This window comes from Rhineura floridana, chromosome 21, assembly GCF_030035675.1.
Source record: "Rhineura floridana isolate rRhiFlo1 chromosome 21, rRhiFlo1.hap2, whole genome shotgun sequence".
Taxonomy (NCBI): Eukaryota; Metazoa; Chordata; class Lepidosauria; order Squamata; family Rhineuridae; genus Rhineura; species Rhineura floridana.
The window spans coordinates 9,138,141-9,155,487 of NC_084500.1; the positions used below are offsets into that span (position 1 = coordinate 9,138,141).

Sequence of the window (17,347 nt, forward strand, 5' to 3'; positions counted from 1 at the left end):
ACTTAAATATCAGACAGGTACCATCTCTGTAATCCTTTCAGTGCCTACTTTCAGTGCCTACCTTTCTCTTTCAACAAGCCTTTTAAGTTGAGACCTTATCCCAGACTGTGTCTGTATTGGAATTGCTTTTTAAGATGTTTTTAAAGCTTTTTTTTAAAAAAAGAAGTCTTTAAAGCTTTTTAAAAATATATGTTTTTAAAGATGTTTTGATTTAATATGTTTTTAAGGAAGTTTTGTTATATTTCTTAAAGTCTGTTTTTATGATGTTTTAGAGTGTTTTTAGTGCTTTTGTTTGCCGCCCTGGGCTCCTACTGGGATGAAGGGTGGGATATAAATCTAATAAAACAAACAAACCTCTGGTCACAACCATTCATGATTTTACAGACCTAGCTAAAATGTAAGCCCAGTTGCCAACTAGAAATGGCAAACTGTAATCAATAAAACTTTCTACTTCTACTTTCTACTGTGATCAATAAAACTCTGTGATCTTACTATATCATATTAATCTAAGCGTCACACAGAAGCATTCACAAGTAGCATGATGCTGTGAAGCTGGGCAAGGCGGTAGTGGTGGTGTCTGTGTGCGGGTGAGCGAGCAAGCAAGAGGGGCAAAAGTGGCTGTGCTAGCTTGGGCCTGGCCCTCGGTGGGTGGGTGGCCTGTGACAGGGAGGGCAACCCATGGAGGAGGGGAGCACTGGTGATCTGAGGGGGGGAGGGGGTTCATTGGTTACCCATGGGGGAAAGGGGAGTGCTGGCACCCTGTGGGGGAAGGGAGAGTGGCACACTGGTGACCCATGAGTGGCGGAGGGAGGGAGAGCAGCGGCAACCCATGGGAGGCGACAGTAGGCTGGGTTGGCAAGCAAGGCCAGCAGGGGCAGAGTCCCTAGTAATGATATATATAAAGAAGAAGAATTATTAATGATAGGAGATACTCTGCATGTTTTGAAAGGACACTTTTTTCTGTCACTTCCTCCCCCCCCCGCTGCTTCCTTTCACAAGTGGAAGTGTTCAGATCAGAAACATTTTACCCTCTGTAAAAAAAATCTTTGTTTCACTTACGAAAACTGTAAGATACTTGGCGTGCATTCAGAGGCATGTTGCCCTTAAAAAGAAAATCTTTGTTCTTTCCAAAGGCCACATCCACACCATGCATTTAAAGCACTATGGCCACTTTAACGACCATGGCTTTCCCCAAAGAATCCTATGCAGAGAGTTGTTAGGAAGCCCCTAATCCCTTCACAGAGCTACTATTCCAGAGTGGTTTAACAGTCAATCCCTCTTCCCAAGGAAGTTTGGGAATTATAGCTCTGTGAGGGGAAGAATGTGACTGAGAACATGATTGTGCCTAGAGCATGCCAGTGAAAGCAGCAATGAAAGGTTCATTTCCTGCCTACATGGCAGGAAACTGCCATCCTTAGGAGGCCATTCAGCAGAGTTGTTGCTGGAGGGCTATTATATCTAGATGAACTATTCCTGGAAACTATTATAACTAAACAACTGTTGAACGGAGGGGTCAATCCTGTGCAGAGCAATTTTCCTTTAGAAACGCCACTTGCGGAACACCACCCACACAGTGCAGAATTGACAAAGGGCCCCTCCTTAGGGTAGAAGGGTAGCACTCCCATTCCATGATCCACGGCAGCAGCAGCTCCTGATACTGCCATGGAGAGGGAGCTCCCAGGCACCCCCACCTCCCCAGTACAGTCAGTGCAAGCTTCAATAAGCCCACACGTATGCCCCACCTACCTCTCCCATCCCTGTAAATGACATGCGCACTGTGAGTGCATGCCTGCCATCAACTAAGATGGCAATGGGGGCTTCCCTAAAGGGTTAACACCCTTGCCACCATCTTGGTTGATGGCAGGCATGTGCACACAATGTGCACGTCATTCACAGGGACAGGAGAGGGCAGGCTTATTAGCCCAGCGCAGCCTGTAAGGGGGGGCTGGGCTAGGGCATTGTGGACCTGGCGCAGGCTAGTACCCAAGGGCCCAGTCATGCCTGGCACCAGCCTTGTATTGACTCAGTGGTTCAGATGTAGTATACAAACTGAAGGCATTGTAATTCCCCATTATATCTATTGTGAAATCTAAAGGAATATAAGAAAAGAGCCAACATTCATTTCCTTTGTGGTGTGCAACATCTTCACTACCTAAACACCATATTCACATTGAGTTTTGCTCTAGAGCAGCAGTACCCAGCATGGTACCCTCCAGATGTTACTGGACTACAATCCCAGAATCACTAAACATGCCGCCAGGGGCTGATGGGAGTATGAGCCCAGGAACATCTGGAAGGCACCAGGCTGGTTTTCAGAATGCTGTTCCCACTCTTTAGTTGGGACATATCTGCCACACCCCTTTTGGGAGAAAGCTTTAATTGGTCTCTCCCAGAGGGAGAGGGCCTTGGGGATCTCATGGGCTGGAGTGCCCAATAGGAAGGCTGCTATTTAACCCTGCTCTGCCCCTTCCATTTCCTTCTTCCCTTTTTCTGCACCCTCCATCCCTCCCGAGTGTGGGTTTTCACTAGTCACCATTTTTATGCACACTTCCCACTAATAAATTCATTTTATACACACAGCTGGAGAACTGCACTGCAATATTTGGAGGTATGTGACTTTTGATTGACAGCTGTGGTTTGGTTTGCATATTAACCTGAGAAGTGTGAATTAGGTAGTTTCTTGTTAAATGCAACTGAGAATCTTCTTCAACCCTAGTTGAAAGAACAGATGCCAGGTGGCACAGACTGAAGTGTGGAGTCCACATCATCAGACTGTAAAATTTGAAGCTGATCCACCATATCAGCACACAGGGTGCCTTCCCCCAGAATTGTTGCAACAGTGGCATCAAGGTCAGTGTGAATGCTAGAAGCTTCACCCTCAAAAAACCTTGCAAACCTATGGTAGGTGTCCAAAGGCTCTAAAACTACACTTCCTGGGTTTAACTACAATCACCCTTTCACTGCTTAGAACAACTCAGCTCAGATGGCCAGCTGAGGATGCCACGGAGGCAGAAAGGTGAGCTTTCTTTGCTGACCTCACTGCCACACTGTAGGCAAAATCATGTGCTTGGTTATCCCCGCAATGAGACATGCACTACTTGTCCTGGTAGCACTGTCTAGCTCTGTAAAACTAGGCAGCCACACAGGCTCTGCTAGGTTGGGGAAGGTGTGCTGCCCTAGGCTCCTTTGGAACACAAAACTAATAAATAAATAAAAGGATTAAATTAAGGATGGAGGAGAAATTCAGTTCAGTTTGCATTTAAAGCCAAAAGTATGAAATTTGCACTTTCCAAAATATGAGACCTGAAAACAGCCATTCTTCCAAATTTACACTTACTTGAATTCCATGATGCAGGCCTCCAACCCATGTTTACCAAAATGCATATATTAGGAGGAAATGTGCATAAAAATGATTATTATTGAAAACACCATACCAAGAGAAAATGGCACTAAAGTGCTGAAGAATTTTTATGAGGATTTTTTTTAAAAAAATCACAAATTGCTGCAGAAATGTGGAGAACTGAATTTAAGACTGAAGAAATTTAGAAACGGAGAGAACAGAAATTGCATATCCTTCCATCCCTAGATGTGGTTGTGTCAGCAAATTCTGGAAAAGCATGAATTCTGAAGAATTATTGTGTTTTGGTTTGTGTTATCAGTTTGAAAAGTACAAATCAGGTAGTTTCTCATTAAAATGCAAGACAGATTGAATTATCTCCCCCAGTCCTAATGAGTGCCTTTGTCCTCTGTGGCTGCTGGCCTCCATATGATTGGTGAATACCATGAGAACCAGAGACGACTTTTAACACCACAATGTGAATCAGCATCCCACATCATTCCCCCTAAATCTGTTATGGCCTTTTAATTCAGCTCCACTGACTTGCTTTGCTTCACTGTAGCTGCTTATAAAGAGTCTCTGTAACCATGGGAACCAGACAAGTGAAGTATTGGATTACTGACACTTCAGCAAGATTCGATCTACAAACAAAGTCCACATCTTGCATTTGAGGCTAAGGCAGGAATACCAGAACGAAAGCTCAAGAGGCGGCAAGCCAGCAAAACGATCAGCTCCTGCTTTGATCTCAAGCCAAGAACCAATTCATTCACCACTGGAAGAGGTGCCTCTAAGAAATGCCATGATCAAATTGGTGGCTCTTTATGCAAGGTCTATGACACTATGAAGAGAAGTGGTCCTTTAGATTGCAGTTCACCAACTCCTTGAATTCGTTTCCAATTCATATGAGCTAGGACTTCTATACTTGGAAAGAATAAAGCTTTCATTACCAAAGCACTAGAGCCAGCAACAGGGAATGCCTGCCTCTATCTTAGCATCCAGCTGCAATTTTGAGGATGCTCATTTCCGCATATAGTATCATCTTATTTTATTTTGCATGGACACAGTACAGCCACAGAGCATGCACTGGATACCACTGTGTAGACACCATCTATCTGTTTTCACCAGAGCATTCCAATTGCTTTCTCACCTGTCCCAGGTAAATTGTTTTTCTGATTCATGATCCCAATTGTGTTCCTTACTCAGGAGTAGGGGGGAGGAGAAATTCAATTCTGTTTGTATTTAAAGCTGGATCTATCCAATTTGTACTTTCCAAAACAATATGAGAACCGAAATACCACCAATCCTTTGAAATTCACACTTATCTGAATTTTGGGAATTGATGGGGGAGGGGGGGAAGAGCCAAGCAATTTTGAAATGCTACCCAAGTAGGGTTGCCAGGTTCAGGGCTTGAGACTGATCTTGTATCTTTAGGAGAAGAGAAAGTCAGCCAAGTGCAGGTGTTCTTGGAACACTGTAATGGGAAAAACCACAAAGTGGAATTCTCCCTTCCCCCTGCACAACTTTTAAAGATACAGAAGACCTGTTGGTTGCCAGGTGACAGGAGGCGCAGTTGCAGAGCAAGAAAGGGCAGGTGGGGAGCCTGCTGAGCGAAGCAGGTGGTGTGTGCCCTCTGGGCAGAACGCTCATACTCTTCAGGTAGCTACTTGCTATAGCCTTTCTGGATCAGGCCAGTGGCCCATCTAGTCCCATTCCAGTGGCTAACCAGATGCCCACTATGGGAAGCCTGCAAGCAAGACTTGAGCACAACAGCCTCTCGCCTTCTGCGGTTTCCAGGAACATACTGCCTCTGACAGTGGAGGTAGAGCATAGCCATCAGGGTTAGTAGCCACCGAAAGCTTCTTCCATGAATTTGTCTAATCCTCTTATAAAGCTATCCAAGTTGGCGGCCGTCACTGCTCCTTGTGGGAGCAAATCCATAGTTTTAACTACGCTCCATGTGAAGTCCTTTCTTTTGTCTGTCCTGAATCTTCCAACAATCAGCATCACTGGATAGCCACAAGTTCTAGTGTTATGAGAGAGGAAGAAAAGTTTTTCTTTACCCATTTTCTCCATACCATGCATAATTTTATAAACTTCCACCATGTCTCCTCTTCCTCCCCTTTCCTCTAAACTTAAAAGGCCCAAATGTTGTAATCTTTCTTCATAGGAAAAATGTTCCACATACTTTGAGCTGAGTGATCTTAGTGGTCTACAGCTCTGTCCTATCACCACCACCTCAGACACAACCAGGACTTAAGAACTGCAGTCTGATTCTCTTTAAGGCCAGATATGTTTTCTCTCTGCTTCAGTAAAGACAACTGAAGCAGGGTTTTACTTTTCTTGGCAATTATTAATGTTCTATAATTGTTTGTGCTACTTACATGAAACATTGAGAATTACTTATACGAAACATTGATAACCTTGTAGTTGTTATTTCCTATCGTATTAAAAGCAGAGGGGATTCTCTGCAAAACAGCTGTGTTGCCCAACTCGATCTCCCAGAGTGGAATTCGCTCGTAATGGGCCAGAGCACACATATATTTAAACAGTATGTACCAATCGTTTAATTGCCCTGCACTAGGTGTGGAGAACCTGTAGCTCTCCAGATGTTGTTGGACACCAGCCCCAAGGCGCCCAACTAACAAGGCCAAGGATGATGGGAGTTGTAGCCCAACAACATCAGGAAGGCACATCCCCACCCATACACTACAGCTACTGGATCCCTTTTAGTCCTGGCTCTGTCATCGTCTCCATGTTCAAATGGGTATCTCATTTACAAACACAAAGATATTATCTCCTAACATTCATCATGGATCAGTAGAGTTGGAAGGGTCCTCTAAGGCCATTGAAGGATGGAGAAACCCCTGGTCATCCCTGCTGTCTTCAGGAATGCTTCAGGGATCCATGCTGTCTTCGGAAAGAAATATGCAAGGGAGCATGCATTCCAGTTTCCTGCTGGTTGCAAATATTCACTTAAGAACCTTACATCACTTACGTCGTTTTGGTCCGGCCCATGGCTCCTCCTCCAGATGATAAACAGAAAGCCTGTTGATACCTCCGCAAATGGTTCCTTTCTCTCCTTTGCATTCATTGTTACACTCCTCCTGCTTTGCCACAGTCGTGGGTAATGAATTTCCACAATAGCATTCTGATCCATATTCTAAGCCAGCATAGGTATAAGCCCTGAATGAAAACAAACATTTTTCCCAAAATCACATTGTAAAACTTGGCAGATTTGTAGATTACAACAGTATGTCATGGCATTTGTTTTATGATGGGTTATATACAAGGCCTACTCAGAGCAGACCTGTTAAATCATTACCAACTTAGGTCCAACAATTTCAATGGGTCTTCTCTGAGTAGAAATCAGTTGAATACAACCTCATACATTTAAAGCGCTATGGTACCACTTTAACAGCCATGTCTTCGCCCAAAGAATCCTGGGAACTGGAGTTTGTTAAGGGTGCTGAGAGCTGTTAGGAGACTCCTATTCCCCTCAAACAGCTACAGTTCTCAGAGCTACAATCAATCCCTCTTCCCAGGGAACTCTGGGAATTGTTCCTCTGTGAGAAGAATAGGGATCTCAGCAATTTTGAGATCCTTAACAAACGACAGGTCCCAGGATTCCATGACTGTTAAAGTGGTATCATAGTGCTTCAAATGTATGGTGTGGATGTGACCCATATATGTGATATACAGTGTTATGTAGTGCTACCATTGAAAATAGTTTGGGAGCTGCAACTGGCACAGAATGTGGCAGCAAATGTTATGACTGGTTCAGCCAGCTAGAACCACATAAACCCAGTTCTGGAGAGTCTGCACTGGGTGACTGTATGCTACTGAACCCAATTCAGTGTTTTAGCAGTGACTTATAATGCCCTGAATGACTTAGAGTCCAATTATCTGATCTATCAAGATTGCCCTGCTCTGGCTCTAAGACCTAGTCCAACATCCTGTTCTCACAGTGGCCAACCAGATGCTGATAAGAAGTCCACATGCAGGTCCTGAGAGCAACAATGTTCTCTCCACCTGCAATTCCCAGCAAGTGGTATTCAAAGGCACATGACCTCTGACGGTGGAGGTAGAAAACAGCCATTGTGGCTTACAGCCATCTCTGAGTAACTCTCATGGTTGAATGGCTTAAGAAAGAGCCTTGTCAGTGGTGGCACTCTGGGTGTAACATGCCCTCCTCTTTGGGATAAGACTGTCACTTACACTGCTTAGCTTTTGGTACCAGCTAAAAACTCACCGCTTCCTCCAGGCTTTTGAAGGAGAGAGGGATTGATTTTGTAGGGCAGTGGCATCCATACTGAAAATGAGGAGATATGGTATTTTTATGCTGTTTGCTAATTGTTTATTGTGTTTTGATGTTTTATTTTGTTGTGTTACGTAACCCATCCTTGGATCACTTGCTAATGAAGGGTGGAAGAAAAAAAATGGGGAAAAATAAACAAACATACAAATAAATGAAATAACAACATAAAACAGAAAGATGGACATGTCAGGATATTGAATTCTGACGAAAATGGAAACAGGAGCGGAAACTGCTGGTATATGCTTATTTGCCCTACTTCCAGAATGGAAATTAGTCCAGTGAATATTATTGCTATTCTCCATTGTTGCTTTCAGTCTTCAAACAATACATAATTATGTTCTTTCCCCCACCACATTTGCATTGCATTTCCACTGCACTGAAATGAATGAGGTGGAATAACATGACAATGTTAATTTATATAATTTACGTAATTAAATACATAAATTATGTAAGGTATGTAATTTCACCACAGCAGACAGTGAAATGATTAACAGTTTGGGGCAGTAAGACAAACTGCAGTGGAACGGAAACAGTGTTGCATGTGATGAATACAGATTGAAATGGAAAGCAATGCCTTCTTATATCGCTACACATATGTAAGTTTCTTTAAGTGAATTGAAGCTGAAGTTCCACTGAATGCTGGAGAAGATATGTAAAAGTATAAAGGAAGCAAATATATATACATATGTATATATCTTACCTTTCAGCACAAGCCTCCTGGCAGTGAGAAATTGTCATTTTCCTCAAGTCATAAAACACAGCACCTTTCAGAGTTCTCTCTCTGGAATCATCACCAAAGCATCCAATGTAAATGCCTTAAGTACATAAAAACAGCACAAGTTAGAAATAATCCTTTGGGCAGGGACATTTGAGTGCAAAACCAAGGCATCCTCTTTTTCTCAAGTAATAGCAGTATCATGTTTTGCAAGCAAAGACCAATTCACTAATAGGCAAAAAACCTTGCAGTTTAAGAATGTACCTTTAGCCCACAGATATTTCTATCAAACTTTAAAAAGCAGGGAAATTGGGCAGCTATAGTGAATGCACCAGGGGAGCAGGAGACCTGATCTCCTCTCGGAGATACTGTACTGCCCTACAAATCAGTCAAAATGCAAACACAATTTGGGCTGGTTTTTCACAGTCCAATCCACTTCCTGTGTAGCTTGGAAGAATTTGGTAGCATGTGCCTCTGAGCATATGGTGAGTGGTGGTGATACCTGCCATCTCCAAAGATGGAGAATTACATTTTTGTATGTTTGTTGAAGTTCTTACTTTGCTTCATTCCTGTGTTACTATTGTTTCTACAGAGAATCTAATCTAGAAACTTTTATTTCTCTCATTATTCATCCTAGAAACCTGTGTCAAATTTATTTTTATTAATTTCAAAGCCTTTTTATTGGTCAGTGTCATATGATGGTGAAGACAGCCTTTTGTGTTTCAAATTGGAGGTTATGTTCTATTTCTATTTTGGGTGCATTAACAGTTGAATCTGAAACTACAGTGATGTAAAATCAGACAGATTACAATATGTTGCTACTTTTACCTTGTAGTCCCCTTTAGTACCACTCCATATAATTTATTTAATAGTATTTTATGTATTTTAATTTATTTTAATGTTTTTGTGATTTTATTTACAATTTTATTATGTATGTGTTTGATTTTATTTTTGTAAGCCGCCCTGAGTGCCCTATTATAGGGTAGAAAGGCGGGATAGAAATATTTTAAATAACTAAATAAATAAAAATACTTCAGGAATGACTAGCTGTTGGAAAAAACAAACTTAGCCTGCCCAAGATGCATGTTTTCAGCCTGCTATGTTTAAACCACTTCGTTTAAGGCAAGGTGGGCACGGTCAATTAAAAATATAGAGCACACCTAGAATTTTGCTATAATATATTTCACCTCCCACTGTTTATCTTGTGCAAACTGAGACACTCCTCATGTCCACTGGAGACTATTCTGCAGAATAGTCAGTGCAATTATTCCACAATTATTTTTGGAGGTTTTTTTAGTGTAAATTTTTCAAAGTGTTGCTGTACTTCGCATATTCACAGAAATAGAAGCAAAAGGAAATGATTTCCTACCAGAAACCTCACTAAAATCCACTGGATTCCTGAATGCCCTGGGGGAGTTCCCAGTAGATAGAGCAGGTGACCCTGCTGAAGCCCTTGTCATGCTGTGGAACAGCGAGGCGCTTCTGGCTCTCAACACGGTTGCCCCTGAGCGCCCTCTCCAGCACTGTGGAGCCCGGCTTGCACCTTGGTACACCAGTGAGCTAAGGGCAATGAAACAGGCTGGATGACGGCTAGAGCACAAGTGGCGAAAGATGTGCTGTGAGGCTGATTGGGCACAAGTAAAACATCATAACCATGCCTACTGTGTGGCGGTGAGGGCGACGAAGAAGGCCCACTTCTCTGCCTCCATTGCATCCTCAAGTAGCAGTCCAGTGGAGCTTTTCCGTATTGTCAGGGGTCTGTTGACATCAACTCCAGGAAATGGAGTCTTAGACCCTTTGGAGGCCCACTGTGAATTGTTTGCAAGGCACTTTGAGAGTAAAGTTGCTCTCCTCCGTAGCAGTCTTGATGCCCCATCCACATCTACTGTAGTCCCCAATGAGGTGTCCAGTGCAACGTCTGCTGCAACTTCTTGGGAAAGGTTTCAGTTGATGCGGCCTGATGATGTAGACAAGGTGTTTGCGATGATGCAGCCAGCAACGTGTCCTCTCGACCCTTGCCCTTCTTGGCTTATTAAAGCTTGCTGAGGGAGTCTGACCGAGTGGATCCAGGGTGTGGTCAACACATCATTGCGGGAGGGAGTGGTTCCAGCCACCTTGAAAGAGGCGGTGATCTGACCATTCCTGAAAGAGCCCACCGTGGACCCATTGGTTTGTGACAACTACTGACCAGTTGCAAATAACCCCTTCTTAGGGAAGGTAATTGAGAGGGTTGTGGTGCAGCAACTGCAAGTACTCTTGGATGAAACACATTATCTTGACCCATCCCAGTCTGGGTTCAGGCCTGGTTATGGGAATGAATCGGCCTTGGTTGCCCTGATGGATGACCTTTATCAGGAGGACAGGGGGAGTGCGACCCGGTTATTCTTACTTGATCTCTCAGCGGCTTTTGATACCATTGACCACGGTATCCTTCTGGGCCGACTTGGTGAGATGGGTATTGGAGGCACTGTTTTACAGCTGTTTAACATCTATAGGAAGCCCTTGGGAGCAATCATCAGGAGCTGTGGGGTGAGGTGTCAGCAGTATGCTGATCATACCCAGCTCTATTTCTCCATAACATCTGAATCGGGAGAGGCCGTGCAAGCCCTGGACCGCTACATGGACTCTGTGGTGGGCTGGATGAGGGCCAATAAACTGAGTCTGAATCCTAGCAAGACGTAGATGCTGTGGGTTGGTGGTTCCCGAGTTTGGATAATTGGTCAGTTGCCTGCTTTGGACGGGGTTGTACTCCCTCTGAAAGAGCAGGTCCATAGCCTGGGGGTACTCCTGGATCCATCTTTGTCACTAGAGGCCCAGGTGACCTCAGTGGCTAGGAGTGCCTTTTACCAGCTTCGGCTGGTGAGACAGCTGTGGCCATTTCTGGACCGGGATAGCCTGACCACTGTTGTCCATGCACTGGTAACCTCTAGGCTGGATTACTGTAATGCACTCTATGTGGGGCTGCCCTTGAGATTGGTCTGGAAGCTGCAGCTGGTGCAAAATGCGGCTGCGAGACTGCTCACTGGGGCAGGGTATCACCAACATGTCACCCCAATGCTGAAAGAATTGCACTGGCTACCCATTTGCTACCGGGCCAAGTTCAAGGTTCTAGTTTTGGTGTACAAAGCCCTATACAGCTGAAAGACCATCTTACCCCTTATATACCCAGTCGATCACTGCGCTCTGCAGGTGAGGGCCTTATCAGGAGGTTCGTTCTGCACAATATAGGAAACGGACCTTTAGTGTGGCAGCACCTACCTGTGGAATTCCCTCCCTTTGAATATTAGGCAGGCACCATCTCTGCTATCTTTTCGGTGCCTTTTGAAGACTTTCCTCTTTCAACAAGCCTTTTAGGTTGAGACCTATCCCAGTCTGCGTCTGTGTTAGAATTGTTTAATATGTTTTTAAATAATATTTTAACCCTTTTTAAAAGTTTTTTTTAATGTTTTTAACGCTGTTTTGTTTTAATGTATTTTAAGATCTGTTTTATGATGTTTTAAAGTGTTTTAGCACTTTGTTTGCCACCCTGGGCTCCTGCTGGGAGGAAGGGTGGGATACAAATTAAATAATAAATAAAAATAAATAAATAAATAAGCCATCCCCTTTATCTTGGAAGCTCTTGGTCTTTGATGGTGGGAGGCCCCCCTGGTAACCTCATAGCAGTGGTAGAAGTGAGTCAATTGGATAGGTTGCCTCAGGCACCGAGTACCCGGTGAAGTGCCAGGAACTGTCCTTGGCTCCTCATGGGGTGTGTGTGTTGTTTTCCCGCTTTGTCAGTCGTGGCTCTGGGGTATTGTAAAGGGCACTTTATTTGTCTAACTCATAGCCTGTTTTGAAAACCTTCCCAATACGAAGCTTTAATGCTGTACCCACTTTTCTAGGAATAAAGCTGCAATGCTAATCCCACATACCCAGAGTAAACCCCATTGAATTTAATAGGACTTCCTTTTGAGTAGACATGGTTAGGATTGTGCTGTAAATCAGTGGGACTTTTCAGTGAACATACCAAAGGCTTGTGTTTGTGTTGTAAATGTTTCTATCCCCCACCAATCCTATTTTTAAAGCAATTAGGGAGGGCTTACCTAGGTGTCCCTGCTTTTATTTGGTAGGAAACTAATACTGATTTTATTTTATTTTTTAAATGTTCTGCAGTGACCAACTGGTTCTGAAAATAAACTATTATATGGGGTGCATGTATTTTACATCTCCAGTGTGTGTGTGTGTGGAGTCTTTCCAACATCCCTGTGAGGTAGGGTTGATTACTGGAAACCACGACAGCTCACAACAAGAAATAAATTGTTGTTCCCAAGCTGCTGCCTGTGAAGGTAGACCAAATCATGTGTGTTTTCTCTCTGTCAGTTATTACTCACTGGAATTGGGTTGGCTGTCAAAGTGAATTTGTAGCAGCCCACAGAGTAGGCAGGAAAGAGTAGAGAATCTTCTTAACTCTCACTTATTTCCCAAACCTCTCTCTGCAGTGAAGGGTCAAGACTGCAAAGGTTTGGAACACCCATGTTAAAAAGCAGGTCGGACATTCCAGGCAGGGGGTGTCAACCCTGCTTGGATATGGATATATTTGCAGAGGATCCCTAGTTAAGCCTTACCAACAGTACAATCCAAACCATATCTACTCAGCAGTAAGTCCTACTGAGTGCTATGGGCTTAGTTCCTTAGTAAGTGTGCTTAGAATTGCAACCTTCAGGTGCATCCATCTTTATTCATGAGTGCTCCCATCTAACATCTCCACAACACTAGACTCTTAAATCCTTCTTGCCAGAAGCAAGTAGGCTAGATTAAAGCAGACTCCCATATCAAGTGAGAAGGAATGATCCCGTCACTTCAGCTGGACCTGGGAACGCCCTCATTAAGCTAAGATTTTTATCTTAATTTCCAATCAGAGAATTGTTTTTGTTTGAGTGGTATTCTCCAAGCAGCTCTGGCTAATGCTTAATGTATCAAGCTTAATGACATCACTAGGGCCCAGCCCTGAAATCTCAGGGTTTGGGATGCTTCTGACATGGCAACCCTAGTGGCCATATTTGTTGATGATACTAAATTGTGAATGAACTATTGGTGGAATTCTCCGAAATTGGAGTTGAGTCTGGTTTACTGTGTGTCCCCCAAGCTTCTCTGCTAGCGTAGTGTTGGACTGGTTTCTATAGGCTTTATACCCCTAGATTTCAGCTCCTAAATTATATGTTCTTCCAGGATTTGGCCCCTAGTACACAATAGCCTTCCTGTGCCCTGATTAGTCTGAGCTGTTTTAATTAAAGAATGATTCACTAATAGGCGAAAAACCTAGCAGTTTAAGAATGTACCTATAGCCCACAGCTATTTCTATTAAACTTTAAAAAGCAGGGAAATTGGGCAATTATAGTGAATGCACCAGGGGAGCAGGAGACCTGACCTCCTCTCTGAGATATTGTACTGTCCTACACATTTGGCGACACCTGCCATCTCTAAAGATGGAGAATTAAATTTTTGTATGTTTGTTGGTGTTCTTACTTTGCTTCTTTTCTGTGTTACTACTCTTTCTACAGATAATCTAACCTAGAAAATTATATTTCTCTCATTATTCATTGTAGAAATCTGTGTCAAAATTATTTTTATTAATTTCAAAGCCTTTTTATTGGTCGATGCCATATGATGGTAATGATAACCTTTTTTTGTTTCAAACTGGAGGTTATGTATTTCTATTTTGGACATATTAACAGTTATATCAAACTGCAGTTTGATGTAAAATCAGATGGATTACAATATGTTGCTACTTAAGCAATTACTCTAGTTGTTGGAAAAACAAACTTGGCCTGCCCAACATGCATGTTTTCGACTTGCTATGCTTAAACTACTCCACTTAAAGAAAGGTGGACATGGTCAATTAAAAACATAGAGCACATCTAGAATTTTGCTAGATTATATTTCACCTCCCACTGTTTTATCTTGTGCAAACTGAGACACTCCTCATGTCCATTGGAAACTATTCTGCAGAACAGTCAGTGCCATTATTCCACAATTGTTTTTGGAGCTTTTTTCTAGTGTTGCAAAGTGTTGCTGTACTTCACATATTCACAGAAACAGAAGCAAAAAAGAATGATTTACTATAGGAAACTTCACTAAAATTGCAAAGTAAATCAAACATATTTAAAGTGACTATCTGAACGATATCAACTGTTTTAATATTGTTGCTTCCTCCCTGCTAAAACAAGATCAGCACAGCACATGTCTTGTTTCTGTTAGTTGGGCTGACTGCAGGTGTTACCACCACTCACCATATGCTCAGAGGCACATTCTTCCAAGCTACATAGGAAGTGGATTGGACTGAGAAAGACCAATCCAAATTGTGTTTCCATTTTTACAAATTTGTAGGGCAGTACAATATCTCAGAGAGGAGGCCAGGTCTCCTGCTCCCCTGGGCATTCACTATAGCTGCCCAATTTCCCTGCTTTTTAAAGTTTAATAGAAATATCTGTTGGCTATAGGTACATTCTTAAACCACAAGTTTTTTTCCCTTTCCCTGCTTTTTAGTCCAGGAGGTAAGAAATGGGATCCTGTACAAGTTTGCTGAGAATGGATTGATCATTTGCATGCTTATTGAGTTCAATAAGGGAGAAGGAAGAGGTGAGGAGAAGAGGGGAGAAGAAGAAGAAAGGAGGAGGAAGGAGGAGGAGAGGGGAAGTAGGGGAAAGGCAGGTCTGATCATTTGCATGCTTGTTGAGTTCAATGGGGATTTACTCCTGTGCTATCATGACTAAGATAGGTAAAACTGACCATGGGGGAGGAGGAGGGGAGAGTAGAGGAAAAGAGAAAGGAGGGGAGAGGGGAGCAGAAGGAGGGGGAGGGGGAAGGAGGGGATTGGAAAGGGAGGGGGAGGGGTGAAGGAAGGGGGAGGGAATGGACAAAAGGGAAGTGATGGGAGGGAGGAGGAGGGGAGGGCACTTTTGATCATTTGCATACTTATTGAGTTCAGTGGGATTTACTCCTGTGCAATCATGCTTGAAAATAAAATGGACTGCCTTCAAGTCGATTCCAACTTATGGCGGCCCTATGAATAGGGTTTTCAAGGGAAGTGGTATTCTGAGGTGGTTTACCATTGCCTTCCTCTGAGGCTGAGAGGCAGTGACTGTCCCAAGGTCACCCAGTGAGCTTCATGGCTGTGTGGGGATTTGAACCCTGGTCTCCCAGGTCATAGTCCTAGGATAGGTAAAAGTGACCATGGGAAAGGAGAAGGGGGAGGGAGGGGGGAGGGGATGGAAATGGATGGGGAAGGGAGGGGTAAAGGAAGCCCCTTTACTTTCCAAAAGGAAAACACTGTGAACTATCTTTTTTTTCAGAGTTTCCCCCACCTTTTTATTCTACAGCAGGCACATGTAGCCTTCCACCCAACTATAAAACAAAGCTGTCCCTGGCCACATCCACACCAGACTTTTATTTCACTTTAGACAGCCATGGCTTCTCCCAAAGAATCCTGGGAAGTGTAGTTATTGAAGGGTGCTGAGAGTTGCTAGGAGATGCCCTGATCCACTCACAGAGCTTCAATCAGAGCGGCTGACTGTTAAACCAATCTGGCCACTGGAGCTCTCTCAGGGGAATAGTAGTCTCCTCTCAGCACCCTTCACAAACTACATTTCCCAGGATTCTTTGGGGGACACCATGACTGTCTCAAGTGCAATAAAAGTCTGGCATGGGTGTGGGCCCCCTGATTAGGCGAGCCCAGCAGCTGGGAGTCTGGCTTTGAGAACACACTGACAGTTGGTTCTTACTGAGCATGTCCAACATTATCATTGAGTTTAAGCCAACATTTCTTAATTAAAAATCAGCTAGGCATTTTTTTAACTTTTAAACTGCGGAAGATGAAGGTCAGAGTATGGGGCAAGGTCAGTAATAGGATTACAGGTACTCTGTGAACATGGCTGATTTTTAATTAATTTCAACAGATTATGACAACTCTGACAGAAAAAAGTCTGAAAGGGGTCTGTTTTTTCTCTCTCTCTTTTTACACTTTGAACTCTCGATTCTCTCTGACTGTGTATCACCATGAAAATTTAGACGGTTGTTAAGCAAGTGTTTCTGAATTCAGGACTATAAGTTTTGCAAGGTTTTGTTTTGAAATGAGCTTATGGGAAGCATCAGAATGGCATGGGGGGTATTTCCAATTTAACATTGTGGAATGCGAAAAATCCATGCTGACTATGACTATAGTATACAGCCACTCTTGTGGCTGTATAATATGGGTGTTACTTACCCCCTTCTCCAGGGCTGGCCCCGGGCATGCCGGGGTCCTTGGGCACCAGCCTGCCCTGGGCCCTGGCACCTGCACGCACGCACACATGCCCCACCTACCTACATATCTACCTACCTACCAGACGGGCAGAGGAGCGTGCGGTCAGTCGGGCGAGCAAGCGGACAGGGGGCGGGTTGGCAGGTGAGCAAGTGAGTGAGCAAGAGGGGGAGGGCGAGTGAGCAGGAGGGTGAGGGGGCAGAGGGGGAGGGAGAGCAAGCGGGCAGGTGGGCAGGGGGAGAGCAAGAGAGCAGGTGGGGGGAGAGCAAGAGAGCAGGTGGGCAGCTCCATCCCTGCAATCCACAGCAGGGAGCCTGCCATGGAAAGGGAGTGCTACTCCCCCACCATAACAAGGGGCCCTTCAGGGGGCCCCGTGGGCCATGGGGCCCTTGGCCAGGGCCCCACCTGGCTGCCCTTTGGAGCTGGCCCTGCTCTTCTCACTCTGCTGTTTAGCTTGCCTTGATGTTTTGTCAGCTAGGGACTTCCTCTGAGCAGGCTTCCTCACCTCTCCATATTTCAAGTCACTTCCAGAACCAACTGAGTCTTAATCTGGCTGAAAACTGAGTTTGTTTCCTACTCTTGCCACTGGCTTTTCCTGCCAGCCCACCTCCTATTTAAAAGTAAAAAAAAAGCCCAAAACAACCCTGGTGAAAGTAGTAGGGAGGTTCTAACATAGGTTTGCTTGGTACCTCAGCTTCTAAA

At 43.9% G+C, this 17,347-nt stretch overlaps 1 protein-coding gene across 2 annotated transcripts in view; it reads right to left on the reverse strand.

The window, feature by feature from the left end:
* WSCD1 (WSC domain containing 1) overlaps positions 1 to 17,347 on the reverse strand; it is a 76,431-nt gene that overhangs the window by 46,256 nt on the left and 12,828 nt on the right. For both annotated transcript variants that reach the window (XM_061604837.1, XM_061604836.1), the window contains exons 3-4: positions 8,353 to 8,467; positions 6,333 to 6,520 (exon numbers count right to left, since the gene is read on the reverse strand). In XM_061604837.1, the coding sequence (XP_061460821.1) occupies positions 6,333 to 6,520; positions 8,353 to 8,467 (303 nt within the window). The remainder of the gene's footprint in view (positions 1 to 6,332; positions 6,521 to 8,352; positions 8,468 to 17,347) is intronic.